The sequence below is a fragment of the Zalophus californianus genome, chromosome 10 (assembly GCF_009762305.2).
Source record: "Zalophus californianus isolate mZalCal1 chromosome 10, mZalCal1.pri.v2, whole genome shotgun sequence".
In the NCBI taxonomy this organism is placed as follows: Eukaryota; Metazoa; Chordata; class Mammalia; order Carnivora; family Otariidae; genus Zalophus; species Zalophus californianus.
Window position 1 is genome coordinate 35,616,835 of NC_045604.1, and position 26,397 is coordinate 35,643,231.

Sequence of the window (26,397 nt, forward strand, 5' to 3'; positions counted from 1 at the left end):
CCCCTCACCATGAGCCTTACTTTTCCCCAGGATCAAGCATGAAAACATCGTGACCCTAGAGGACATCTATGAGAGCACCACTCACTACTACCTGGTCATGCAGCTGTAAGTGAAAGGTGACCCACTCCCTCCACAGATGTCTCGGGGACCTGGGAGGCCTAGAGGAGGCTGCTCGGTGATGAGGGGAGTGTGGTGATTCAAAAGCTAAGATCAAAAATTAGCTAAAGAGGTTGTCAAATGCCAAGAGTTCTCTCAGGCTAAGTATGCTTCTGGTCACGAACATGTTCTGTGTGGACTGAGGGGTAAATCTAGGACTGATTATTGAAATGATCTGTACCAGTATGGCCTTGCCAGTCATTAAAATATTTTCTACAAGTCAGCAGATAGCTGTGACTCCAACCCATCCATCTTCCCCTGCTGTCCCAGCCCCTCCCCTCAGACTTTCTGGACCTTCCCACAGCCCCACAGTTGAAGGGACAATGCCTGGCATGGCGGCGGGCCTCCAGAACCCTTCTCTGGCACCATGGCTCGCGTCCATTTTGACCAGTCTGTCTGTGTCCACCAAACTGAATATTAAATGTCTTAATGCTGGGGCACCTGGGTGGCTCAGTCAACTGAGCAGGCAACTCTTAATTTTGGCTCAGGTCATGATCTCAGAGTCCTGGGATCAGGGCCCCTCATCGGGCTCCATGCTCAGCAGGGAGTCTGTTTGAGGATTATCTCTCCCCCTCCCCCTGCTTGCTCATGCTCGCTCGCTCACTCTCAAATAAAGAAATAAATCTTTAAAGAAGAAATAAAAATAAATGTCTTAATGCCACTCCAGGGTAAAATTACTGTGGGATTAGAAACCACAGGTACGTCGATTTCAATTTGATATTTTAAAAAAAGACTTTCTCAAAAGAGATCCATCCGAAGTTAAAAACAAGCTCTGATCGTGTGTTCCCATCTGTGGGACAGAAATGGCACCTCACTAGAAAAGTCTCCACATCATTGTCACATATCAATAGGAGTTCTGCCGGAGAGTGAATGCTGTAGGCGTTGGTCGGTGCTCCTGAGGGCTCAGCCTTGGACTCAGAGAAACTTCTATTTATAAAGTACACACACACGCACACACACACCCCACTCTGCAATCTCTGTAGCTAGATGCAATATCTTTGACTGACAGGCTGATTCCTCAGATACTTGGACGAGCTAACTCAGGCCTAAGCAGCTAATTAACTCCTAGGCTCACCCGAGGCGCAGCGTATAGAGGGAGCACGTGGTCAAGGGAATGAGGTTGGGGCAGAGGGAGGCAGAACAGCAGTAACAAAGGAGCAGGGACCAGGTGGCACCTTAATGAGGCCAGTTCAACAGGATGAGCACGCATTTAGACGGCGAAGGGGAGGCAGGGAAGCAGGCAGATTTAGAGGTCACTGAAGAGTTGCAAAGCCAACGAGAGTGCCAGCCCTAGGATCCCAGCCACTCCCAAGTCAGGAATTCCTAGTTGTGTAGAAAGACTATCTTTCTCATGGGCCTCTAGCTCCCATGACAGAGCCCAGAGCTTTAGGACAGAAACAAAAGGAGTAGGATGGTGTGCATTTTGAGTAGAGAAATTCTCCTTCCTCATCACCGCATGGTCCTATCACATGGGCATGTCGGTATCCGGTGTCCTGGAACAGTGAGAAGGGGCCAGGACTGCGACGGAATTGGAAGCCCTGGTTCATGGTTGACGTAGGCTGAAATGTTTACCCCAGAGAGGGCCGCAGCTGAGCATTTCACTGCCTTCACATACTGGAAGCGATTCATGTGAAAGGATTCTTGCTGTGTGTGGCCCCAGTGGGTGGACATGGTGTCTGCTGGTAGAAACTGCCGGGAGTGGGTTCCATCATAATATAGAGAAATATTGAGAAGGTGGCGAGAGATAAAGCAGTCTGTCTTAGGAGGTAGTGAGTGGTCTCCCTCCGAGGTATTCCAGTATGGACTACAGAACTTCTTGGCAAAAGCAGTGTAGATGGCATTCAAGAGATGAGGGACAGACTGGATCTTAAAGCCCCTGAATCCTAAGATACCATACCACTGGAGTCTCCAAACACCGCTACAGCTCCACCCATGATTCCGGCTTCAGGTAGCCCAGCTTTCCACAATGAGGAAAGAAATCACGACGCAATCACAATTGGTCTCATTTGTACACCTTCTCTTTCCTGCATTGGCCTGATTTCAGTTTCACCTCTCCTTTTCATCATTACTCCCTGGGTCCTAGGCCAGGAAAGCAGGCAGCTAAGAATGTGCCCACTAAGGGATTATTAGCTTCTTGCTTGACTCTAACCAGGAGCATTGTAAGGAAAGGTCCAGGGAGAGGGCAATGGTTGACCCAAAGAAATGACTCCCACGTGATACCATTCCAGCACCCAAAGGAGGTATTCTCAGACTGAAGTAGACCTCCCTGCCCAGGCCATGGGCACCTGCCTGTTCCGCCACAGCTATGTCTTCATGGCTACAGAGCAAACACACTTATGTACCTTTGACCTGAAATAAGACCTGGATTCCTGCACTTGCCCCTATGCCCACAGTGTTTCTGGCGGGGAACTCTTTGACCGGATCCTGGAGCGGGGTGTCTACACAGAGAAGGATGCCAGCCTCGTGATCCAGCAGGTCTTGTCAGCAGTGAAATACCTCCACGAGAATGGCATCGTCCACAGAGACTTAAAGGTGCCAAAGTGGGAGCCCTCAGTGGGAAACAGAGAATGACCCTTTAGGAAGCTGCCTGGGTCATGGACAGCCTAAGCCGTGTAAAATAAAGAGGGTCATACGAATAGACTCCTAAGGTCCCTTCTGCCCTCAGATTCCTTAAGCAAAACTTAAATGACTGAACAATCATCGCTAATTTTCAGCTCAGCCTTTTTCCTGAACTTTTCACTAGGCCTCACCCTATTAGGATACCAAGATAATCCACATGTTTCTTGAACCTAGCCACAGTCAAAATCAAATGTAAGAAATACTAACTTGGGGGTCAACATTGCATCAGGCATGTACTAGACTGGAGAGAGATCAGAGACAATTAACCATGGTTTGGTTCCCTCAAAAAACAGTCTTAGGGTAGCTGGAGATGTGGGGAGGGTGGGAGTAGTACCTTCATGGCTATAAAGCTGAGCAACGCGAGGGCCATAAGCAAAATACAGAGTGCTCCGATATGGAGTGGGGGGCTACAGGTAGGAGGAAGGAGGGAGGAATTGGGAGAGATGAGCCTGACCTTGAAGTCAGGAGCCCAGAGTGCAGCTTCCTAAGAAATTATATATCAGGGGAGGAAAAGAAATATGTATTTCAGATTATTATATCGTACACAGCATGATATTGCTCTTCTCCCATAGCCTGAAAACCTGCTGTACCTAACCCCTGAAGAGAATTCTAAGATCATGATCACAGACTTTGGTCTGTCCAAGATGGAACAAAGTGGAGTCATGTCCACAGCCTGTGGGACCCCAGGCTATGTGGGTGAGTCTGGGAGGAGGAGGAAGGTTGACCAGTTGGCTGTGTTGAACCTCATGGATATTACTTAATGGAGAGGGGTGGTTATGGGGAGACAGGGTTCAACTTCAGGGACAATACAAGTAGAGCATTCACTATGAGGTTTAGGCTAGATCCATGTATCTCTGGAACTACCCCTCCTGCTCCCAAGCCCTACATCTTTGGAGACAGCCTACCCCTGAGCCATTCCCACAGCCCCTGCCTATACTTGGCCCTCATTTTTGCAGACAGACTTCCTGCCTTTGTCTTTCTGGCTAGACGAGGGGCAGAAACAAGATCATAAAACCAGAGATGGTTAGATTGCCGAGGGGTTGACACTAGGTGCCCCTTTTCCTTTCTCCCACTTCCAGAGGAGACCTCAATGCCATAGTTGTTGGTATCCTGGAGGCCCAGTGTTGAGTTTGAAGCTGAGGAATCCAAGCATGCCCCCCCAGATATATTCCCAAAGAAACACCCTAGGAAACTGGTAGAGGAAACAGGAGGCTTTCAAGTCCCCCTAAAAAGTAAGAGCAGGCAAGTTACCAGGTGAAAGCATTCCTGAGATCCATGGAGAGAAAGCCAGTAGTCAGAGCATCCCCTCCTGCCCCTTTCCTCTTAGTCACTCATCACCTGGTTGAGGATGGGACGTGGGAAGGAGACCTCTAACTTAATAAAGGAAATATCTGCTCTCACCCTCAAAGAGAGGTCAGTCAGTAGGTATTGAGTCCTGCCAAGTACAAAGCCCTGGTATCTGGGATAAATACAGAAGGTATCTCTCTGCTGCTCCCAGTCAGAGGAAATATATGGCTCATTTTCGCATGGAGCTCTCAATCTGATACAGCAGAAGGTACCTGAGGTGGATGCAACAGTTATCACTTGCCTCTAAGAGTTCCTCATTTAATGTGGAAGACTCTGTCTCTTCCCTCAGGGAGATCCCAGTCTAGTGGAAGAGAGACCACCCCTATTTCATGTATGTCCCCGTCTGAACAGAGACACACAGCCCCCGGCCCTGGGATACCCTATCTGTATGGGGAAATGTAGACCTGCCTTCAGAGAGTACTCAGTCTGATGGGGGAGATGTAGCCCTGGAGATCCCCGGTCTGATGTAAGAGTCATAGGCCCTGTCGTGGGGACCTTCCAGGCTGATGGAGGAAGATTCAGTCTGATGGGAGAGCCACAGTCCCTGCCCTAGGAACATTTTCATTCTCACAGAAACACTACCATCCCAGGGGCTTTCCTAGTCCACTTCGCTAAGCCTCTTCCTGACCTTTGACCCTCACCCCAAAGCCCTCTCTTCTGGTCCCAGCCCTGACTCTACCTTTGGTTTGCTCCAGCTCCGGAAGTGTTGGCCCAGAAACCCTACAGCAAGGCTGTGGATTGCTGGTCCATTGGCGTCATCACTTACATATTGTGAGTAGAAGCTGGCATCGGCTCAGTTCCTGGGAAATCTCAGAACCTGCTCATCCTTTTTCTCCCCTCCCCTATCTTAGCTCCTTGAGCAACATCCACCTTCAAAGCGTGTGCACGAACACATGTGCATGTGCATATGCACACACGCACACGCACACGCACACACACACACTTACCATGCACACAGCTCCAAAGGTTTCTGTTCTGGTCTCCAGCAGATTATTAAAACAGAGCTCAGTGTGAACCCACTGTTCTACCATATGGTACTCTCTCTTCCTGAACCCCCACCCCCATTTACTCTCTGTAACTGCTGAGTCCTGCTCTATGGACTGAGCAGTGAAGAAAGGAGAGGACAAGCCAGGCTTGGAAGCCACGTGGGCACAATGTTCACATCTCAGATTTCTCTCCTGGCAAGTCTGCCCAAGGCAAAATGATGGCCTGAATGAGCCTGGTCACAGCTCCTGTCCACATATTCTTGGCCTCTCCTTCCCAAACCTACTCATCACCCCTTCCCCACCAGCCCTCCTCACCTGTAGCAGACTCTGCTCTTAGGAAAACAACGTATTTATCCCTCAGTAGGGACTCAGTTCTTTATTTACTGAGCTTATGTTGAATAACTACTCTCATTCATTCATGTACTCAACAAATATTTATCGACAGTCTATTCTGTGCTAATCGCTGGTTTAGGTACTAAAAAATAAAGAACAAAATAGCCTAAAAAATTCCTTACAAAACGTACATTCAAGCAGACATTCTATCATCTCTCTTAAAGATATTTGTATACATCCCCTAAGTGTCAGGGAGGTATAGGAGAGGCGGCGAGGGTTTGGAGGGAATAATTTACAAAGGGGCCTTCCAGAGCTGCATGTTCCCAACTTTAGCTCCTGCAAAAACACTTGATGGGGCCTGCATCATTCCAGAATCGGGCAAATCCATGTCCTGTTCCTCCTGCTGGTTGGGGGCCCTATTTCCTGCTGTGTCTGCAGTGGAGGCTGGGCAAAGGGAGACTGGGGTTGTTTAGCAGCATTAACTCCTTCCTGTTTCACTGCAGGTTGTGTGGGTATCCCCCTTTCTACGAAGAAACAGAGTCTAAGCTTTTCGAGAAGATCAAGGAGGGCTACTATGAATTTGAGTCTCCATTCTGGGATGACATTTCTGAGTCAGGTAAGGTTAGCAGGTGTGAAGGACAAGATAACAGGCTCAAGGCTGCCAAGAGAAAAGAGCTTAACAACGGAGGACAGTCCTGGCTCTTGAAAGTCCCCGGGGAATCTTACGGAACAGGCTGCCAAGGAAAGTGGAGAAATCTTCATCTGGCTCAAAGGTCAAATAAATTATTCGCATCTGAGGTTCATGCTTTTGTTTTCCTGGAGACGGAACTACAGCATGCCGGGGGAAGAGCGGGGAGGTAGTTCAGATGAGGGGCCAGGAGGGCAGAGCCTGCACAAGGGAGTGTTCCAGGCATGAGTGGCAAAACCAAGGCCAAGTTTTGCCTTTATTATATATCCAGACTGAGAGCATGCAACGTCTGTGTGTGAGAGAGAGAAGGCAGTCACCGTTGGGCCCATTAAGTGGGGATCAGAGGTGGGCCGGGGCCGCACTCACGTGGGCCCACGTGTAGCTGCCGGCCCCTGACTGGTGCACACACACACACCTGCGGCATGCAGGCACATTGGGGCCTCGGGATAAGAGCCGTATCTGCAGTGCTGTGTGGGTGAGGCCACGTAGAGCCTCTCTTCGGTGGTTTATGGTGGGTTGTTGTTAGGTTGTTTGGATTTTTTTTTTTTTTCTCTTTTAAGACTCTTAAAATTGCCTCTTTGGAAGATTAGCTAAAGATGCATTCACTGCCACCCACCAGCCCGGAAATGAATTTCCAGCAGTCCTGAAATCTGGTCCTTAGTTGTGTCTTTGATTGCTCCCCTTAGCCAAGGATTTTATTTGCCACCTGCTGGAGAAGGACCCGAATGAACGGTACACCTGCGAGAAGGCCTTGAGGCACCCCTGGTGAGTGAGGACGGGGTGGGCTCTGAACCCTAGCCTTGTGGTTCCCCACATACCGCGACAACTCATTCACGTGGTGTTTCCCCAGAGTCTGCTTGCCCTGAGCTCTTTACTCTTGCAGCACGTAAGGAGCACAGACGTGTTTATCAGGTCCAGCTAGAGATGCAAACAGCATTTAATGAAGTGGGTTCTGACCCACGAGTGGCCGCTGTGTCTCCTAGTCAAGGGCAGGAGACAGACTCAGCCAGGCTCTGTCATCCCTACTAGGGTGTAATACTCAGTACTAGCTACTCAAGAGGCACCCAGGAATGGGCAGCTCTGCCCTGTCCTTAAGAGCATCATTTCACTGTGGGGTCAAAACCTGCTTTAAGTGAGGTGATTTGTGAAGAATCACAAAGCAACCAATCAGTAAAATGAGTAAATAAATCTTGCAACACCTTTTACATGCTATACGCCTGTTGAAGATTCACAATAGCTCCCTACCTCCTACCACAGCAAGCCTAGCTTCCTCCTCCTTTTCAGGTTTTCCCTAATCTGGCCTGACCCTTTACCTCCACCTTGATTTCCCAACATGCCTCCTCTGTTCCAGAAAGGCCTCAAAGCTGTATTTCTCTCCCTGCCCTCCCCTGCTCCCTATCCCAAGCTCTTCCCAACCTATACCTTGGGTCACACCATTTTCACCACCTAGAATGTCTTGCCTCTTGCCTTGTATGTTGCATCCCTCGGGATCCAGAGCAGTTTCTGCCCTGCCCTGAAGCCCTTACCTCTCTTTAGCAATTACAGAGCTTACCATGAATTACTCAAGTTCATGGCATGGAACAAGTCTCCACAGCTACACTGGAAAGGCCCAGGGACGAGGGTCCCATCCGTTACTTCTCTGTGTCCCTAGTACCTCGAAAGCACTGTGCCCCGTATGGCAAGTATCCGAGGAACACACAGAGATGGATGACCAGCAAGCGGGCAGCCTGTATCGGGGGGCCTCCCTGAGGAAGGTTTCCAGGAGGAAGCACGTTCTGAGGAAAGTTTTGAGCTAAAGGATAGTGACAACCCAAGCACCCTCTGACACAGGGGCTGGAAAGCTTATTCTAGAAGAAGCCAGAAAATAAGTATCTTAGGCTTAGCTGGCCATACTGTCTATAGGGCAGCTACTCAGTCTGCCCTTGCAGCACGAATCAGCCATAGGTCATACTTGAATGAATGGGCATGTCTGTGTCCCAGGGAGACCCAGTTACAAAAACAGGCAATGAGTAGATTTGGCCCATAGGTCACAGTTTGCCCACCCTTCCATAAAGCAAGACTGTGGTTTTGCCGAAGCATGGGCCCCGTAATGACCTGCCCAGGGGGACAGAGGAGCCCTGGTTCCAGCCCGTTCCCGCGTGGGCCACCCTTCTTCTGAGGCACTCCATTCAGCTAACCTGGACCTGCATGCACAGCCCCCCTGCCCAACCCCGGGCTGAATTCCCACAGCCCCCCATGAGCCAGCTGTCCCGTCCACACCCACAGGATTGATGGAAACACAGCCCTCCACAGGGACATCTACCCGTCAGTCAGTCTCCAGATCCAGAAGAACTTTGCCAAGAGCAAGTGGAGGGTAAGTTGCCCTTTGCAGGAGGTAGGCAGGCTGTTCCAGGCCCCTGGAGGCTGAGCTGGGGCAGGGCTGACGTAGGGGCTTTCCCCGGGGCTTCCCGCTCACACTGGACCTGCCTGGACCCTCTCTGAAGTGAGACGTGGGCACATCAGTTTCAAGAAGCCGAGGCTGAGGGGCAAAGGGAAAGCTTGAGCCCCATGGCCCTCCGAGAGAGGGTCAGAGGCTGGTGTGGTGTGTCCTCAGCAAGCCTTCAACGCGGCCGCTGTGGTCCACCACATGAGGAAGCTGCACATGAACCTGCACAGCCCAGGCCTCCGCCCGGAGGTGGAAAACAGGCCACCCAGCACTCCAGCCTCAGAAGCCTCGAGACCCGGCCCCTCTGAGATCACCATCACCGAGGCCCCGGCCCTGGACCAGAGTGTGGCCCTTCCCGCCCTGGCGCGGCTGCCCTGCCGGCCCCCCGGGGGCAGGTCCCTCAACTGCCTGGTCAACGGCTCGCTCCGCATCAGCAGCAGCCTGGTGCCCATGCAGCAGGGGCCCCTGGCCGCTGGGCCCTGCAGCTGCTGTTCCAGCTGCCTGAGCATCGGGAGCAAAGGGAAGTCCTCCTACTGCTCCGAGCCCACGCTCCTCAAAAAAGCCAACAAAAAACAGTACGTATCTTCAGCCAGACACAGAGGCCTCACCCTGCTCAGGCAACAGGGCTGAAAGAAAGTGGCCAAAGGGAGCCGGGCCTGCAGGATGGGAAGAGCTCTGGGTCAAGGGGCTGAGGGAAATGCCTCCAGTCCTGTCCCTACCACTAGCTGTGTGGCTACCAGCCGATCAGTCGATGTCTCTGTTTCTGGTTTGCCCATCTGTGAGATCATAGCCGCCTGCTCAGCCTACCTCACCAAGCTACTTAAAAGTTGAGTGAAGCAACGGGAATTATAAATGCCTGCAGAAAACCGAGTACATGTCAGTGGGGGGGGGGGGGGGGACACTAGATTTCTGGAGTTTCCAGAACCATTGTGTTTTGGGGGGCAAAGTGGGACTTCATTGTCATCCTCGCCCTTTCTGCAAGGGCTCGTACTTTCGGAACCTGACGGAGGGGAGGCCGAGTGGAGGCCACAGGCACGGAGAGCTCCCCCTGCCCCGCCAGCTCTTCTCCCTTCCCCAAACACTTCATAGCCCCCCCGCCTCATTTGCTTTCCAGGAACTACAAATCAGAGGTCATGGTGCCAGTTAAAGCGGGTGGCGGTTCCCACTGCCGGGCCGGGCAGACTGGAGTCTGTCTCATTATGTGATCCCTGGAGCCCACGCCTGTGTCGATTTTCAGGTGAGGTGACAGAGTTGGGGAGGGCCAGGGCAGGGGGCTGTCCCAGAAGGCCAGCCCCATCACAGAGCTGAACGAACGGGGCTGAGGGGCGCCGGGAGCCACAGGCCCACCCCCACCCTGAACCCCTTTCCTCTGCAGGAGAGACGTGCAACTCTTCTCTGCCTTCCCAACCTGGCGTCCACCCTGCAGCGCAGGAAGGCGGAGCGGGCGGAGCAGGGCCTGGCAGGAGTTTACGGTGAGAAGCCCTGGGCTGCTGCCGCCTGGGGCAGACCCTCCCAGAAGGCCCAGGAGCGAGCCCCCAAGGCGCGGAGGCCTCGTTGAAGCTGTGAGCAGGAGGAGCGGCGTCCACCCGCTTCCAGGTCTCCCTGACCTGCCTGCTCTGTGCCCCCACACCCTACGTGCCGTGACTCTGTGCAGTGAACTAGGTAGCTCTTGCCCGGGTCTGTGTCGTTTGTGATGAAAAGCTTCCTGGGCTGGCCAGGCTGTGTCACCTTCTCCGAGCAAAGCCATATGGAGCATCGACCCAGACTCCCGCTCAGCACACGCTCTTGCCTCGAGGCCTTCGTGCCCGTGGCCAGAACGGGCTCATTAATGTAGTCGCCTGCCCATCCGCATGAATGACAGGTGGCTCCGTGGTCTGCCTGTGAGCTCTCAAGTTCCAACCCTTGACTCCATGATTAGCTCCAAGGGGCCCAGCACACCTCCCTCCCTGCCCCAGGCCAAAAGCAGTACCACAGCCTTCCAGATGAAAAAGAAAGAAATCAAGGAGGGGCTGTAAGGAATTCTTATCCTGGCCAGACGCCTCACCCGCACCCGATTAAGTAAAAATTGGAAGTTGACTGTTTTCATTTCAGCTGGTAATTTTCATCCTGCTTCTGCTCTTCTGTCCCCGAAAATCAGGGGCATTATTCTTGTCCCTCCCTCGTTTTCTTGTACCCCTGCCCCCTCCAGCTTCACATTCGGTGTTGTGCTCAATAAAATGGACATATTTTTCTCTAGGAGGCTTCCTTTGGTTCTTCCTAAAGTCAGACGTGGCTCTGGGACGTCTGAGCCTGTGTGGAATGGCAAGTGTGCTGGGGCCTTGGGGTCAGGAGGAACCTGGCAGGGCAGTGGCTGACACAGAGAGCATCGCGTGTGCCAGGTCCTACGTGACATGAGTTACATCTGTTGACTCATTTACTCCTCACAACTCCAGGGGTAGGCTCTGTTGGAGCCCAAGCAGTCAGGCTCCGGCATCCATTCTCCTAACAACTACATTAGGCGATCTAGATGATCGTGAATTTGAAGCCCTGCCCTCTGCCCTGCCACATCTGTGAGCTTCGGGGAGTAACACAGCCTTCTGTGCCTTGGCTTCCTCACTTGTCAAATGGGAACAGCAGGACCACCTGCATCATGAGATAACGCAGATGATGTATCTAGCACAGTGCTCAATAATTAATGTGATTAATAATGATCAAGAAAATGTAGATAAAATGCCTAGCACGGGGCACCTGGGTGGCTTAGTCAGTTAAGCGTCTGCCTTCAGCTCAGGTCATGATCCTGGAGTCCTGGGATCGAGTCCCATGAGGGGCTCTCTGCTCAGCAGGGAGCCTGCTTCTCCCTCTCGCTCTACCCCTCTACCTGCTTGTGCTTTATTTCTGTCTCTGTCTCTCTCTCTCAAATAAAACCTTAAAAAAATTTTTTTTTAATTTTAAAAATGCCTAGCACATTGCACAGGCCGTGGTTAGCACACAGATATTCACACCATTTCCATATCTGCCGCAAACACAAATGCACATCCATTTGCAACTTCTCCTTGAGATCCCAAGAGACACAGATTCCGCCTCTGGAGCTGTGAGAATTTGGACATCATACTTCCCTTCTCTGGATTGCCATTTCCTCATCTGTGAATGAGCAACTGGATCACTGCTCAAAGACGGAAATCGTCTGGTCTCTCAAGGATGGGATCCTTTGGGTCCTGGGGCAAAGGGGTCCAGCCCCCCTAAGTTTGGTTGACGAGCAAGCTGGACTGAGCCAAGTGGGACAGCCTGTGCTTCATACACCTCCAGGCCTTGGGCTTGAGCAGAGGAGCACCCAGGAACCCCAGGTGGGAGACGGGAACAAGTGACAAAGGTGTACTTAATGGGGAGATGGACCATTTTCTCTCTTTCAACCTCCAGACTTCTTTCCAAAGATTTTTATTGGGCTTTTCATTTGTACATCATGTTTTTGTTAAGTTTTGGTGTTCATCCAGGATTCAGCCTCCATGGAAGATGAAGGGCAAGGACGCTGGCCGGCCAAGTGCGCCTCCACTTGAGAGCATCTCGTCACAAGGACACGGCCCGCCTCCACCCTCTGTCTCTCAGATGTAATTTCCCATCAGCTCCGGCTCAGCTGCAGCCCAGAATAATCTTAACAGCTGCACTCCAGGGGCGGTCCGGGCTGTGCTTTAGGCTGTATAAAAGTCTCCTGGAGCCGGAAGGCATCCCAGCCCAGCCTGTCCTCCAAAAGTAAAGAGGGCAGATGAGCGGGGCTGGGGGCTGCAGGCTGGCGCATCACTTACAGGTGGCATAGTAGAGCACACGCCCGTTGATGTGGTCGCGGATCTGCTCCACGTGCTTCTCCAGCCCCGTCAGGTCTGCCGAGCGAAGCCTGATGGCCTGGCTCCCCCGAAGCAGCTCCGACTCCATGTCTGAGGGCAGATGGAACAGCAAGGGGAGGAGGGGCTGGTGAGATACCCAAAGACTCCCCAGCCTTCCTTCTCCTCCCACGACCTGGAGGCAGCACCTGCAGGAGAAATCACCTGGCAGGGGGAGGGCTGGACACTGAGGCAGCTCTCTCCAGCCTCACGGCTCTCCACCCCTCACAGCTCTCCACCCCTACCCCACTCTTAGAGAAGCCAGACCTAGGAAGCCCCTACCCTCCTCCTCTGCTCTAGGCTCTCTCAGTTGTCCGAGATTGATGAGGGAAACCACTGGCATCAAGATTAGCAACCTACGGGACACCTGGGTGACTCTGGGTTAAGCGGCTGCCTTTGGCTCGGGTCATGATCCCGGCGTCCCGGGATCGAGCCCCGCATCAGGCTCCCTGCTCAGTGAGGAGTCTGCTTCTCCCTCTGCTCGTCACCTGGCTCTCGTACTCCCACCCCTCTCTCAAATAAATAAATTAAATCTTTACTTTAAAAAAAAAAAAAAAGATTACCAACCTCTGACTACCGGACTCAGCTGCCATCCCACCGATGATCCTCAAGTGGGCACCACGGCCAGAAAGCCGGCTGGGGGACCAGAATTCCTCCGCACTTTCCCTTCCCCAGTTACCATTTCAGATAAATCTAGTCGCCCCGCTCCAATCCAGTCCGTATGCCACCACTAGATGACGCGCGGAGGATGTGGAGGACTCCAAAGTGACCTAGTCCAGCCGGCACTTCCTGTCACTCTAGGCCCTACCGCACTCACGAGAGCTGCCACCCAGCCTCAGCCTGAACTCTTCTAGGAATAGGGAGGGAGCACGCTGCCTCACAAGGCTCCAGCTTTAGGCAGCTCTAGCTGTTAAAAGTCTTCTCACGAAGCCAGAATTTGACCAACTTCTGCTTCCACCCGGTTGTCTAAGGTCTGTCTCCTAGGGCTGTGGGAATATATTTGCTCTGTCTCCCACATGGAAGTCTTTCAAATGTCTGAGGCCACAGTTCTCAGATTAAATCTCCCTAGTTCCTTCACCCATTCCTCACCTGCTATAATGATCGTGCCTTCTCTACCTCCCAACCCTGGCCGCCCCACCCCCCCCCCCGCGATAGGTGCAGGCTTGTCAGTCTCCCTTCTGAGGAGGAAGTAGCCACCACTGAATACCACCCGCCAGGTGAGATCCCACCCACAGAGGGTAACAGCAATGTTACTGGCCTGACATTCAGCCACTGGGCACCCATATGGACCTGCAGGTTGACCAAATATTGAAATTTTAGCAGCTGCTGTTGTGTTCCCTGGTCCCCATCCCCAGGAGCCCCATGCATGATTTCCCCAAAATCCTGCAATGAAAGGTAAATTCCTGCAGACAGGTAAATGCCTGTTCCATTGCTACAGCCTGAGCCTTTTCTGGCTCGTAGATGTGTGACACACCAGTCACTAAAGATTTTTAATATCCCTGGATCATTACTCCTCTTACTTTGCATGTTTTGTATTTATTCGCTCTTTTGGCAGTTAGCAAGACCCTGCTAATTTCCATTGAGCTTACATCACTCAAAACCCTTGGGTAATTTTCAGGTGACCAACAATTCCTATTTGCTTATCACTCACCAGTTATGAAATGTTTTATCATTTTAGCAGTTATAAAGTGTTTTCAGGTACGTTAGCCTCTGAGAAGCCAGGACTCACCCGAGCTGTACTTGTGAGTTTAGGCCCAGATAAGGCCAGAGTGGAAGATGATAATACTTCTCTTTAATTTTACCCTGTTGGTTTCAGCCCATCCTTTTAGCCTTCTGAGATGGCCTTGGAGTAACTGATTCTGTTACCTAGAGTATTAACAACCTGTTGTCCACAGGTTTGAAAAACAAATTCTTTATCTTCGTGTAAAACATCGATGGACAAGGGCAGGGCGTGCACCGACCCAGCCCCTCAGCTCCTCCGTCCAGCTCAGCAGCTCACCCTTCAGGGACGGCTGGCCACAGCCTCCGATCTACCTGTCGTCAACTCACCTGCCCAACCTTCCCCATGGTGTCTACCTGCCTCACCAAACAGATTTTTGTCTGTTTCCTCTGAAATTCGGAGAAATTCTGTTTGTGCCATTCACTTGGGCACACCAGTGCACTGACCCGTCATCACATCTTAGACATTGAGCCCAGTTCCTGGAAATCCCTGTTCTCCCATCTGAAGAACCTCAGAACCCTTCTGAAAACGATTTTTTATGTCTGCCATATTCAAGACCTTTGGACGGTTCTCTGCTGTCTCCAGGGCTGAGCCTACCCTCCTCATGCTGGCATTGAGACCAGCCACCTGGACCCTGCCACAGTGACCCAATGCTACTTGTCTCCCACCCGTTCTGATCCTCATCACCCCTCCTCTCCTGGTGGGTGCGCCTGCCCCTATCCCCAGAACATGTCTCGTTGCTTCCCACCTACCCTGTCTTAATGTCCCTGCTTTTCCTTACAGCCTCCCCCCCAAGGCCTACACATCCTTCCAGGCCTATGTCAAATCTTATCTTTTCTGAACCTCACCTTCACCGAGCATTTCTCTCCAATAGAAATGTCTCTCCGCAGACTGCTTATTATGTGGGCTCCTACCATGGACCCCCTTGTGCTGTTAAATCGTTTCACACATCTTGCAGGTGGCCAGAAAAATGGCCCCCTCTGGATTGCAAGCTCTCGAGGGCAGGGCAAGTCTTACAAGTATCTCTGCATTCCCAACCGCCCCATCATTGTGCCTCCGACTTCCTGGATGCTTGGGAAAGCCCTACTGGTCTCGCCCCCTTAGCACGGCTAGTTCTGACAAGGGCGGGCCTCAGAAGCCCTGGTTGGCCAGGGACTGGCCCAGGGACAGTCCCAGGCCAGGAACTGGAACTGCTTCCTTGGCAAGAAGACCCCTTCCACGTGCCCCTCCCCAGGCCAGCGTGCTCGTTTCCGCAAAGGCAGAGAGAGATCATCAGGTCTTTGCTCCAATGTCACCTTTCCAGAGAGGCCAACCGTGGCCACGCGATCTAGAATCGCACCTTTCCCCCTGTGCCAACACCCCTTACTCTCCTTCTCTGCTTCTCCTTCTCCCTATCATTTATCGCCTCCCACGTGCCGAACCCGTGACTCAGTGTGGGGGAGGTGCGGTCGAAGCCTCCTGGGGTGCCCAGGAGTCCAAGCCCCAGGTCCGCCCCCTCACCTTTCATCCTGTCCATCATCTCCATGGTCTCTCCAAACAGCTCCTCTGCCTCCGTCTTGACACTCAGGATCCGGCTGCCCTGAGCCCCCAGCATGGGGCTCCGACCCAACTGGTCCTTCAACTCAGCATATTTTTGCTTTATTCTCTCAAATCCCTGAAAAAGGTGAAACAGTCTGAGTGCCACCAGCATCATCATCACCCAAAGTCCTAAAGACCTTTGGCTAAAGCACTCAATATCATCCAAATCTACACACAGGGATGAGGAGCCTCCTAATACTCCCCAGTGGGTTGCTCCGGCCTATGAAAACTGCTAGGCCCCAAACTGTATCTGACACTTCTTCTGTATTTCCCTCCCTCCATCTGTGGCTCCCGTCCTTTCCCACCTAACTCTCCACACACAGTGCCAGGCACTTAGTGGTCACTCAGCAGTACGCTTGGCAGCCTGGCCACTGTACTGGGACCGGCCATGAATGCCAAAGTTCCTGGTACACTGGGGACCCAGAGGATGGCTCTCTGATCACCTCTCTGACACAATTCTGGCCCAGGTTAGGCTAAGTGAAGACTGCCTCTCTGGGCTGGGTAGCCATGATGGGGGACAAGTTCTGGATTGGATGTCAAGGGACCTGCTTTGTAGGTGAGCTCTGGGCCTGGACAAAGTTACCGCTCCATCTGTAAACAGAAAGGGGCTGGACTAGATCGTCTGTAACACCCCTGAACCAGCTCCCCAGAGGCGGCCCGAGGTAGAGTCCAGATGCCAGGCCAGGTCAGGGTGAGTCCTGAAGCCCTTTCTGATGATTCTAGAATAACACGTTCTAATTGCTTTTGAGCCCAGGGTCTCATAAAGTATACAGAGTCCTCTCCTGCTCAGGACCCTCACGCTGGCCAGTGCTGCCCAGGATGACCTCCACCTGCTCTCACCTCCTGGGCGCTCAGCGCCCGCTGCTTAGCACCCTCTGTGAGCTGCTGGGCCCTCGCCACTTGCTCCTGCTGCAGCCTGGCCCTGCGGCTGAGCTCCTCCATCCGTGCCCGCAAGTCACCCAGCTGCAAGCTCATGCCGGCCACCAGTCCTTCCGCCGGCCCCAGGACCTGCTGAACCTTGGTGGGGAAAGAGACCTGGATTGTGGTGGGTCTCCTAAGCAGGGACCTCGCTGTCCTTCTGCCGAGCTCATCAGGCATCGAAAACTCTCTCCAAGCAGGATACCACTATTGTCCCCCTGCTGATCCCCTATCTATCTGTCCCCTGGCAGCCAGGCCCCCTCTCTCTCCAGCTCAGTTGACCTACCCCCCAAGCCCCCCACCCCCTCGCTGCGGCTCAGAGCCCACCCCTGGCCTTCTGCACCCAGCCACGCAACCAGAAAACCAAGGGCTCAAAGCTGGGCCCAGAGCTCATAGTCCCCCTCTTTAGGTCCCCTTCCAGGTCACCTTCAGGCATTTTCTATATCTTGTGCCTGAATCTGTCTGTTCATTCCCAAATGCGGCGGAAGGAAGTCACACCACCTCACCTCAGCAACCCTCTCCTGGAGAAGCCGAAGGGAACGGCTGGTGCCTTGCATGGTGTCCTGAGCTTCCTGCAGAGCCACCGTGCCCTGCCGAAGGTTCCCCACCACGTCCTCCACCTGGCCCTCCACCGCGTGGGCTCGGCTCCTACAGCAGGGGGAGGGGAAGGGAGATAAGAAAGAATGAGCAACGGGTCATGATCCCAGAGTCCTGGGATCGAGTCCCGCATCGGGCTTCCTGCTAGGCGGGAAGCCTGCTTCTCCCTCTCCCACTCCCCCGCTTGTGTTCCCTCTCTCTCTGTGTCTCTCTGTGTCAAATAAATAAATAAAATCTTTAAAAAAAAAAAAAAGAAAGAAAGAAAAAATGTACGACCAGTGAATGAAGAGATGCATGGCTCCACTCACCAACCGGTTCAAGAGAAAATTCTTCCCAGCCAAGACTAAAAAGGGAGTATTAACACAGCAGCTTTTCCATCCCGGGACCCCACAGAGCAGACATGAGGAGTCTGAGCCTTACGTCACATGAGGAGTGTGAGCGTTACGTCTGAGACACCCTTTGGTGTCACCAATATGGAAGACATGGTCATGCCGAGGAAAGTTCACCCTGGACACTGTTTCTCACTTTACCACCCCCCACTACAGTAAGCACCCCTTCTGTCCCCCAGCCCTCTGCACCGCTCTGACATGTACAGATTCTTTTTCTTCTGCCAGCGACCAAAGGAGTCAGGGAACAAAACACCAGCCCAACCCTGGGCAGCGAGAAGCGCGGGCTCAGGGCCCTGGGCCATACCTGGCCTTCTCAGCCTCCATCTGGAGCCTCTGAGCCCGAGCAATGTCCTGCTTGGTCTGAGACAGCACCAGGTCCACGTTGGGTAGCCTGGCGGCAATGGCCTGGATCTCATTCATCTTCCGCAGCACTGTGGCCGAGTCTGTGGGCAGCCACAGGGCCAGCACGGCCTCGCTGACCTCCTGGATGGTGGCCGCATCGGTGTCAGAGTCTGGAAGACAGCCATCCATCAGACCCGGGGAAGACTCGCCACCTCCCCAAAGATCAGAGGTTTCTCCGAGCTGAGCAGCTCCAGGGAAGCACCTGCGTGCATCTCTGCCCCCCGCTGCCCGAGGAGCCGCCACAACCCTGGCGGGGACACTCAGGTGCCCGTTCACACCACTCTGGGAAAACTGTGGGAGGACGATTGTGGGCACAGCTGTGGCAGCTAAGTGTCTGGGGCCACAGGAAACTGCAGGCTGGAGAGAAGGAGGTGGTGCCAGACAGCTGGGACTGAACAATGCCTGCAGCACAAACATAATTAGCCCTGCGCTGGGGAGAGAGGCCAGGAACTGGAACTGCTTCCTTGGCAAGAAGACCCCTTCCACGCGCCCCTCCCCAGGCCAGCGTGCTCGTTTCCGCAAAGGCAGAGAGAGAGATCATCAGGTCTTTGCTCCAATGTCACCTTTCCAGAGAGGCCAACCGTGGCCACGCGATCTAGAATCGCACCTTTCCCCCTGTGCCAACACCCCTTACTCTCCTTCTCTGCTTTTCCTTCTCCCTATCATTTATCACCTCCCACGTGCCGAACCCGTGACTCACGGATCTGTCTGTTTTCTGTCTGTTACCTGGCCAGAAGCCCTGTGATGGCAGGGACTGGGTGTCGTCCATACCCCCGGCCCCAGCCACAGTGCCTGGCCCTCCGAGGCACTTCGTGTTTGTACAGTGAACGAATGATTCAAAGACCTCCAGACTCAGGCCTACTACTCGTCAAGCAAACTGGGACAGGTCAAATGGCTTCTCTAAGCTCGCTTTCCAGACCTGTGAAATGGATAACGATCTTCAACATGAAGGGATGAAATGAAACAACCAGTCAGCAAGGATTTTACAAGCCAACTCCGGTCAGAGAGTAAGGTCAGAAGTACAGAGGTGGCATCTCCTCCCTATCTCTCCCTTTCACTTTTACAGATCCCAGGGACTGGCGTGGGAGGGGAGGGGGCACCCGCCCACCCAGACGGCTTGCCCTGGGACTTGGGGCCAGCACGTGGTGAACTGAGAATGAAAATCAAAGCAGACTCAGTCCCTGTCCTCACGGAACTTGAAACCTAGTGGTACAGACAAGGCACATAACCAAGGAGGGCCAGCCTAAGTGCGAGGGTGAGCACAGGGTGCTCAGATGGCCACTGGAGTGGTGCCCTAACCCAGTCTGATGGGGCGGAAGGAGGGAGCAAGGGGAGGGTTCCTGGAGAGTGGGCCATCTAGAGGATTCTTAGAGGGGGAGCAGGACTTAGCCAGGTCTGGAGAGGTGGGGCAGGGGAGCAATCCAGAGAGAGGAAAAGCATTAGCAAAAACCGTGCGTGTGTGTCCATCTAATAGTACAATCATCTAGACTGTGGACGACAGAATGAGAAGAATCCTACCCACATTCCCTCCAAGCTGGATGCCCTTAGGCAGGTTACTTAACCTCCCTGTGCCTGAAGCCCTCCTCCGCGAAGCAGTAGGCAATCAGGACTAAGTCATGAAATACCCGTGATGCGCTTACAACGGTGCTAGGCACTCAGTGAGAACTCAGTAAGCCTGAGCTGTGATTTTTGTGAACTCCGTGTGAAGACCTGGGAAAGCCCACATGTCCTCCTTGCCCCACGGGCCTCCCACGCACCCCCCCACACACTGACCCTGCGCACAGCAGCAGCTAGTTAATACCTGTGCCCCCTGCACAGTACTCTGGAGACCAAAACCCATTGCCATGGAGACTGCCAGAACTGTTGTGGGCCCTTCGCAGGGGTCAGGCCTCTCTCAGACTCTGCTCCTTCTCCTGGCCCTTGGTCCCATCAGAGGACTTGACCTGAGACACACTATAATTTAGAGGACAAAAAGGAACCCCCGGCCCAGCGACTCCCTGCCTGTTCACGTGAGCCCAGGCTGTACCCCAGAGACTTCCTAACCTCCCTCCCACCTCCTGGTTAAGGCTGATGCCATTGGGCCTCAGAGGCTCTGCTTGGGGGAGGATTTCCTTATCCGCGAGTCCACGCCCCAAACTTTGGCCTGCCCCTTCATCCTTATTTCTGGAGCACCATCTCCCTGCATCCACTCTCCCCCACTCTGGGGCTCTCCGGAGGCTGACTCCAGCCTGGCCTCAGGCAAGCCACGGCTGCCAGCAGATCCTCCCCGCCTCTCTCCAACCTGCCCTCCACAGTCAGGACGGGGTTGGGACCTGTGGGAAGCAAAGGGCCCACAGGAGTAGCAAGAAGAGCCCTGTGGTCACACCAAGCCCTTACTTTACATCAGTTACTAGGTCCCCGGAAGGAACATGAAATACTACCATCCCGGTTTGCAGAAGCGAAACATGAGGCAAAGAGAAAAGCAACCTGCCCAAAGTCACAGGTTTCCCGAGTCCTGTCCAGGGATCTTTCTACTCCCAAGGCGGCAAGAGAGGGCGGTGGCAGCCACCCAGGTGAGCGGTGGGCACCTGGCCCAGGTGGCCCGGAGGCGAGGGCAGGAGGCAGCTAGCTCCATGGAGGGAATGGAGGGTCCAGCGCCAGGCAGGAGTCCAAATATCAGGCCAAAGGAGAGTAAGGGCCAGGCTCACCCGACAGGAAGTCCCGGACCTGCTGGATGAGGAGCCGCATGCGCCTGACATCCTCCTCCATCTGGGAGCGGCTGGCGCTCACCTGGGTCTCCAGGCGCTGAGCGTCTGACTGCACCTTCAAGGCGGCTTCCTCGGCGGCCTTGATCTGCCAGCACACAGTACAGGTCAGCAGTGGTCAAGGCCCCGAGAGAGCCTCTCAGAAGCCCTCAGGGATTCAGTGGACACCCGCTACCCACAATCTACCTGGGAAACATCGGTAGCTAACCTGGTTTGGCTCTGGAAGAAATGATGTGGAGTCAGGTAAAAAAGCCCAAAACACTGGCCCCACACTCGACCTCTCACTGGCTGTGGGGCCTCAGACAAGTCACTTAACCTCTCTGGGCTTTTGTCTCCTGACTTGTAAGATAACCACTGACTTGCCCTGGGGGCTCTATCCCCTTAGCCTCTCCCTACGTGCGCCCACTCCCCTTGGCTGCACCTACCATCTGCCGGGTTCGCTGGAGCTGGGCATTGAAGCCCTGCAGCTGCTGGGCCACCTGCCCCGCCATCCGGAAGGCCCCACCCGCCCTAGGGAGGGCACCTCTGCAGTGAGGGCCACATGCCGTGCCATTGTCTCCGGGACACAGCTCTCCAGGGCACGCTCCTGGGGTACAGGCCGTCTGCCTGGAGCCCCCGCAGAGCTGTGGAGAGGAGGAGGCGTCAAAGAGGGTACCCAAGGCTCTTCAACAACCACTCCCACCCCACACCCAGGGAACAAACAGCCAGACATCTCCATGGCAACCAGGCACCAGAAACTTGTTTCCTTGGCAACCACTGAGCACAGCGTGAGGGGCCAAAGACCAGGATGGGGGTGGGGGGGAGCGGGGCGGGTTCACACTGCCCTAGGAGGAAACACGGCAGCAGCCGGTGTGTGACAAGCTGGAGCAGGGGTATCCAGGAAGTGGGGTTCCAAGCCACGAGTCACCTTGTTGATGGTGGGTGTCAGATCAGGCAAGGAAGCCATGTCCAGCCTCAGGGCCACGAGCTGGGGCCCACTAACTCCGGCTCCTCCTCCCAGCTGGCCCTCCAGCCTCTCCACCTCTCGCCGGCCATCCCTGAGCTGCAAGAGCAGGCGGGAGCCATCGGAGACCCGCTGAGCAGCCTGGGAGGACCGCCGGAAGGCTGCGGTTAGCACCCGGAAGGCCCCTGCAGGGAGACAAGAAGGGTAGTGAGCCACCCCGGCCCGGGAGGCCTGAAGATGGAGGAGCAGCAGGTGTGGAGCCAAGGTGCGGCGTGGTCTTGCGTGCAGCTGTCTGAGCAGCCCTCCTTACCTGAAGGATTCGCACCGCTTATCCTTTCAAACTGCTCCTTCTTGCTCTGATACATAACGAGGAGGTGACTGAAGCTTCGGTCCAGATTCTTCAGGTCTTCTGAGAGGGACAAGGTCTCCTCCTCTAGGGGCAGATCAGGCTGCAGGCCCTGGAGAGTCTGCCTGAGATGGGAGAAGAGCTTTCACTAAAATACGGGAGAGGGGCTGCCTCCCCAGAAACTGCCAGCCCCTTGGAGAAACCTCTGTGAGGCAGGAAAGAGAGAGGTCTTCAGCAAAGGCCGCCGAATGCAGACTCCACAGGCTGTGGAGGATTCTGCTGGACAAAGGCTGGAAGAGCCGGCGCAAGCTCCCTCCATCCCTCGGCAGGCAGATCGCAAAAACCTCTCCTTCCTCAACTTGTGTGCCTCTAGAGTCCTGAGCCTGCTGCACCTCCCCAGAGCGGGCTTCCATGAGGCGTGTCACCCTGACCCCTTCCTCCTTGGGCTCGCTGCAGGCTGACACCAGCTTTCCCACCTGTACCACCTGCTCGCCAGGCTCCTAAGTCTCTCCTCTGCAGCCCACATCTTCCCACGAGGACCCATAGCTGCAGCCCGCTGGTCGTCTCCACCCAAAGGGGGTCAGGATCCACCAGCCCTGGCCCACAACCATTCAGCTTTCCTCTCTCCGCATCCCCTTTGCTGGTCTACCAACCACCAACTCCCTCCCACAAGCTTTGCATTCTTCACCTACAGGCTTTGCTCTGGCATGGAACGTCCTTCCATGGAGCACCCTTCTATGCCTGATTTTTCAGCCTACCAAATACCTATGGACTTGCTACTCAATTCTGAGACTTAGGTCAATCATATACCTGGATGGCTCTGGGCACCAAAAGTCAGCTAGTGCTTGGGGAATGCAAACTAATTATAGAAACTTCCAGAACCAAACCTTCCTAAGAAGGGGCCTCTGCTGGTAGGAAGGAGGTGTGGGTGGGACCGCTCCCATTCCAAAGGCAAACACAAGTTATTTTTAGAGCCCTTGCCTCTCAGATGCCCTGCACCAGGGTGACTAATCCAGAGCTGACTCTCTCCCACGGGCAGCGCTGGGCACTTGAAAGAACACTGGGGCTCCTGCCTGTGCTCTGAGTCCCAGCTCTGCTCCTCAGTGGCCGTGTGACTCTGTCACATCACCCATCTATGCCTGTTTCCCCACCTGCAAGATGGAAGTAATGACACCCAAACACCAACCTCACAGGACCGTTGTGATAGTTCAAAGAGAGAGCACATGCGAAAATGCTCTGTAAACTGTAAAGGGCTGTACCAGTGGAAGGACCCGCGTGTGCCACTTACGTGAACCCATGTGAGGGAATTCTTCCGGGTACCCGGCAGGGAAAGGGAAGTTTACCTGATGGAGGAAATGGCGTTGGCCACCTGGGACACCTCCTGCTCAGTGACCGGGGGACGGGAGAGGATTGCTTGGATCTGCTCCATCTTGCTCTTGGCATCCGCGATCCAGGAGGTGAGGCCAGCGTCCTCCAGGCCCAGCCCGGGCCACAGGCCAGCAGTGGCATTGCGGAGGCTGCTGAGGCGCAGGGCCTGCCCCCGGAGGTCAGCATCGTAGATCTGGAAGCAAGGGTGGCAGGCCACGCACACCGGGTAGCGGTCACAGTAACCTCGTTGGCACTGGTCGCAGCGGGGTCCGGTCAAGCCAGGGCGGCAGAGGCAGCGGCCTGAGGCCTTGTCACAGCCTGGGCCCTCTGTCCCCCGGAAGTCACAGTCACAGGCTAAGGCGGGGAAAGATGACGGTCAGGGTTGGGGGTCAGGAAGCTAAAGGCATGTGGTAGGGAGAGCCAGAGGCAGGTCTGACCTCAGGGCCCGTCTACAGGACTTGAAACAGTAGACAGTCAAGGCCAGAGTAAAACCACGGCAATGGCAGCAATGAAGGCAAGCCCTTAGTTAGCACCTACTGTGTGCCAGGTGTCAGGCACTGCCCTAAGTTAGACACCCGCCCGCTCACACAATTACTCTGTGACAGAGTTAACCACGCTCATCTTCCCATGCGTGCAGACAAGCACCAGGCACAGAGATATTAAGTGCAACATGCCCTCAGGAAACCGAGGCCTTGGGGGCAGCCACTGGCCCCAGCCCCTCCGTAAGACGGAGGCCACGCTGAGCCCAGACCTGGGTCTGCACGCTCCAGGTCCCACGCTCCTGTGGCTACTTGTCAAATGGACTCTGGGGAAACCACACCTTCCCCCTCAGGACTCACTTTCTCCATCTAGGAAGAAACTCCTCCCCTCCCTGCCGCTGCCCTGGAGATGGCTTCTGGGAAATGCTGCTTCAGGGAAACAGGGAGCGAAGCACCCTCCGGTCATGGGGACCGGGGGGATGGCCTGAGGTCAGGCGGCCCTGGGACTGGCTGGAGCAGGTGCGGGGAACTTGCACTCTCACGGGGCTGCCGGGGCCCACCCCCCACGTCCCAGTACGGGATGTCCTCCCACACGGCAGGCCCTCCTGCACACGCTCGCCCCCGGTGCCTCAGTGTCCCCCAACTCGGTAGAGTACCCACCGCGGCATGTCGTGCCTGCACCTCCGTACGTCCGGTCGGGACACTGGCGTATGGCTGCGGCGCTGCACGTCAGGCCACCAAACCCTTCTCGGCAGGGGCACTGCCCCGTGAACTGTCGGGGAAAGCACTGTGAGGGAGTTCCCCCGCAAGCCCGGTCCTGCCCTGGTGTCGGGGCCTGGGTCTGCCTGCAGAGCGGGTGTGCCCCCAAAACAAGCGCTCCCATTCAGAGACGAGCTCGGAAGTCCAAGCCCCAGATGGCCCGGCAGAAGGCTCACAGCCACCCTGGGAGGGATATTTGGTGGCGTCCCCAAGGAGAACAGGGACAGAAGCAGCCCAGTCTGAGTGTGGGCAGCGTGGAGGGGAGACAGAGGCTGGTGAGCAGGCGGCCTTTCCGCGGAGGGACCCAGGGGGCCACCCCCTCTTGTACCTGGTTGCACTGGGGGCCGAGGGAGTTGTGAGGGTCACAGGCACAGGGCTCACAGCCCCGACCACTGGCCAGCTTCCAGTGGTAAGGAGCGCACTGGTCACACTTGGGGCCCACCACGTGGGGCAGACACAGGCACTGCCCACTCTCCTCATCGCAGGGCATGTCCCGACGAGACCCCAGGATGCTGCAGTCACAGCCTGCAGGAGGGAGGGTTACTCAGCTCACAAGACAATCAAAGCACACCCCTGGAGGATACACAGCAGGGAGAGGGCCCAGCCTGGGAAAAGAACCAGGCAGGGTCATTCTTTCCAGATGACCCGGCTGACTCACGAGGCCACAGCGCTTTCCTGCCTGGCACCTGGCAGCTTGGCCGCCCACCCTCCCTCCCTCTGGCTGACTCAGTGCCACCTTCCAACCCGGGCCTGTGCTGCCACCTGCTGGACACCCAGGGCATGGCATCCGGCACACAGCCCCGTGAGGTAAGTCAGGAGCCTTGGGGGCCCACACCATCTTCCCCATACTATCCCAGGCTGGGGCCCCCGACTCACGGTGGCAGCCCTGAGGGTTGGCATAGGTGAGTCCCGTAAATCCTGGCTTGCACAGGTCACAGCGCTCCCCCTGCACATGCTCCTTGCACACACACTGCCCAGTCACTGGGTCGCAGGGAACCCCTGGCACAGCCCCATCGGGATCACACTCGCAGGCTGAGAGACAAAAGCAGCCACCACAGTGAATATAAAGAGGAAAAGCAGAAAGTGAAGAGCAGATTGTAGAAGGCAGACTGCCTGGTTCAGATCTTTATTCCGCCACTTACTGGCTCACAACCTTACGACCTTGGTCAGGTTACTTAACCCCTCTGTGCCTCAGTTCCCTCATCTGCAAAATGGGTATAATGATACAACTCTCATAGATTCCCTCTGAGAAATAAATGAGTAAATGAAAAGTAGGTAGGACAGCGTTTGGCCCACGTTAAGTACTTTAGAGGTTTTTGTGGCCGTTATTTCCTGAACAACTGCTATATGCCAAGCACTGAGCTGGGCATGCTTGCCTGTTGCCTGATGTAATCCTCATGACAACCCCGAAAGGTGGGAACACACTCAAGGTCACCCAGCAAGTAACCGCGGAAACAGAAGTCAACTTGTCCTTCTCACTCTTTCCATACCCAAATAATAACGACAGGAAGTGAACCAGCTTTCTCCCACCCCCACCCCCAGGCCTCTTGCAGCCCTTTCAAAATGCAGATTCTCCCTCCATCTAAAGAGTCCTTCGTGATTAACCCCGCCTGATGCAGACTGCTTCGGTCCACTCTGCCCTCTCCTGTGCGGCCTTGTGGACATGCTAAGTCATTCCTGGCTGTTCCATGTGTATGTTCCTTCAGGAAACATTTCTTCAGCATCAGCTATGTGCCTGTCATGGCA

At 54.7% G+C, this 26,397-nt stretch overlaps 2 protein-coding genes across 22 annotated transcripts in view; one reads left to right on the forward strand and one right to left on the reverse strand.

The window, feature by feature from the left end:
* CAMK1G (calcium/calmodulin dependent protein kinase IG) overlaps window positions 1-10,778 on the forward strand; it is a 29,076-nt gene extending 18,298 nt beyond the window's left edge. For all 3 annotated transcript variants that reach the window (XM_027609720.1, XM_027609719.1, XM_027609718.1), the window contains 10 exons: window positions 31-105; window positions 2,550-2,688; window positions 3,348-3,471; window positions 4,818-4,893; window positions 5,945-6,057; window positions 6,816-6,894; window positions 8,395-8,482; window positions 8,723-9,129; window positions 9,669-9,791; window positions 9,930-10,778. In XM_027609720.1, coding sequence (XP_027465521.1) covers window positions 31-105; window positions 2,550-2,688; window positions 3,348-3,471; window positions 4,818-4,893; window positions 5,945-6,057; window positions 6,816-6,894; window positions 8,395-8,482; window positions 8,723-9,129; window positions 9,669-9,759 — 1,192 coding nt within the window. In that variant the 3' untranslated portion in view covers window positions 9,760-9,791; window positions 9,930-10,778. The remainder of the gene's footprint in view (window positions 1-30; window positions 106-2,549; window positions 2,689-3,347; window positions 3,472-4,817; window positions 4,894-5,944; window positions 6,058-6,815; window positions 6,895-8,394; window positions 8,483-8,722; window positions 9,130-9,668; window positions 9,792-9,929) is intronic.
* A 710-nt stretch (window positions 10,779-11,488) lies between these two features.
* LAMB3 (laminin subunit beta 3) overlaps window positions 11,489-26,397 on the reverse strand; it is a 63,676-nt gene continuing 48,767 nt past the window's right edge. For 18 of the 19 annotated variants that reach the window (XM_027611076.2, XM_027611068.2, XM_027611075.2 and 15 more), the window contains 13 exons: window positions 25,528-25,683; window positions 24,980-25,176; window positions 24,553-24,664; window positions 23,389-23,767; window positions 22,010-22,170; window positions 21,664-21,884; window positions 21,182-21,379; window positions 20,700-20,844; window positions 17,915-18,122; window positions 17,131-17,272; window positions 16,547-16,723; window positions 15,629-15,782; window positions 12,326-12,462 (listed from right to left, as the gene is read on the reverse strand). In XM_027611076.2, the coding sequence (XP_027466877.2) occupies window positions 12,326-12,462; window positions 15,629-15,782; window positions 16,547-16,723; window positions 17,131-17,272; window positions 17,915-18,122; window positions 20,700-20,844; window positions 21,182-21,379; window positions 21,664-21,884; window positions 22,010-22,170; window positions 23,389-23,767; window positions 24,553-24,664; window positions 24,980-25,176; window positions 25,528-25,683 (2,387 nt within the window). Of the gene's footprint in view, window positions 12,463-15,628; window positions 15,783-16,546; window positions 16,724-17,130; window positions 17,273-17,914; window positions 18,123-20,699; window positions 20,845-21,181; window positions 21,380-21,663; window positions 21,885-22,009; window positions 22,171-23,388; window positions 23,768-24,552; window positions 24,665-24,979; window positions 25,177-25,527; window positions 25,684-26,397 lie in introns of all 19 variants that reach the window. The other variant, XM_027611063.2, reaches the window with a different exon arrangement.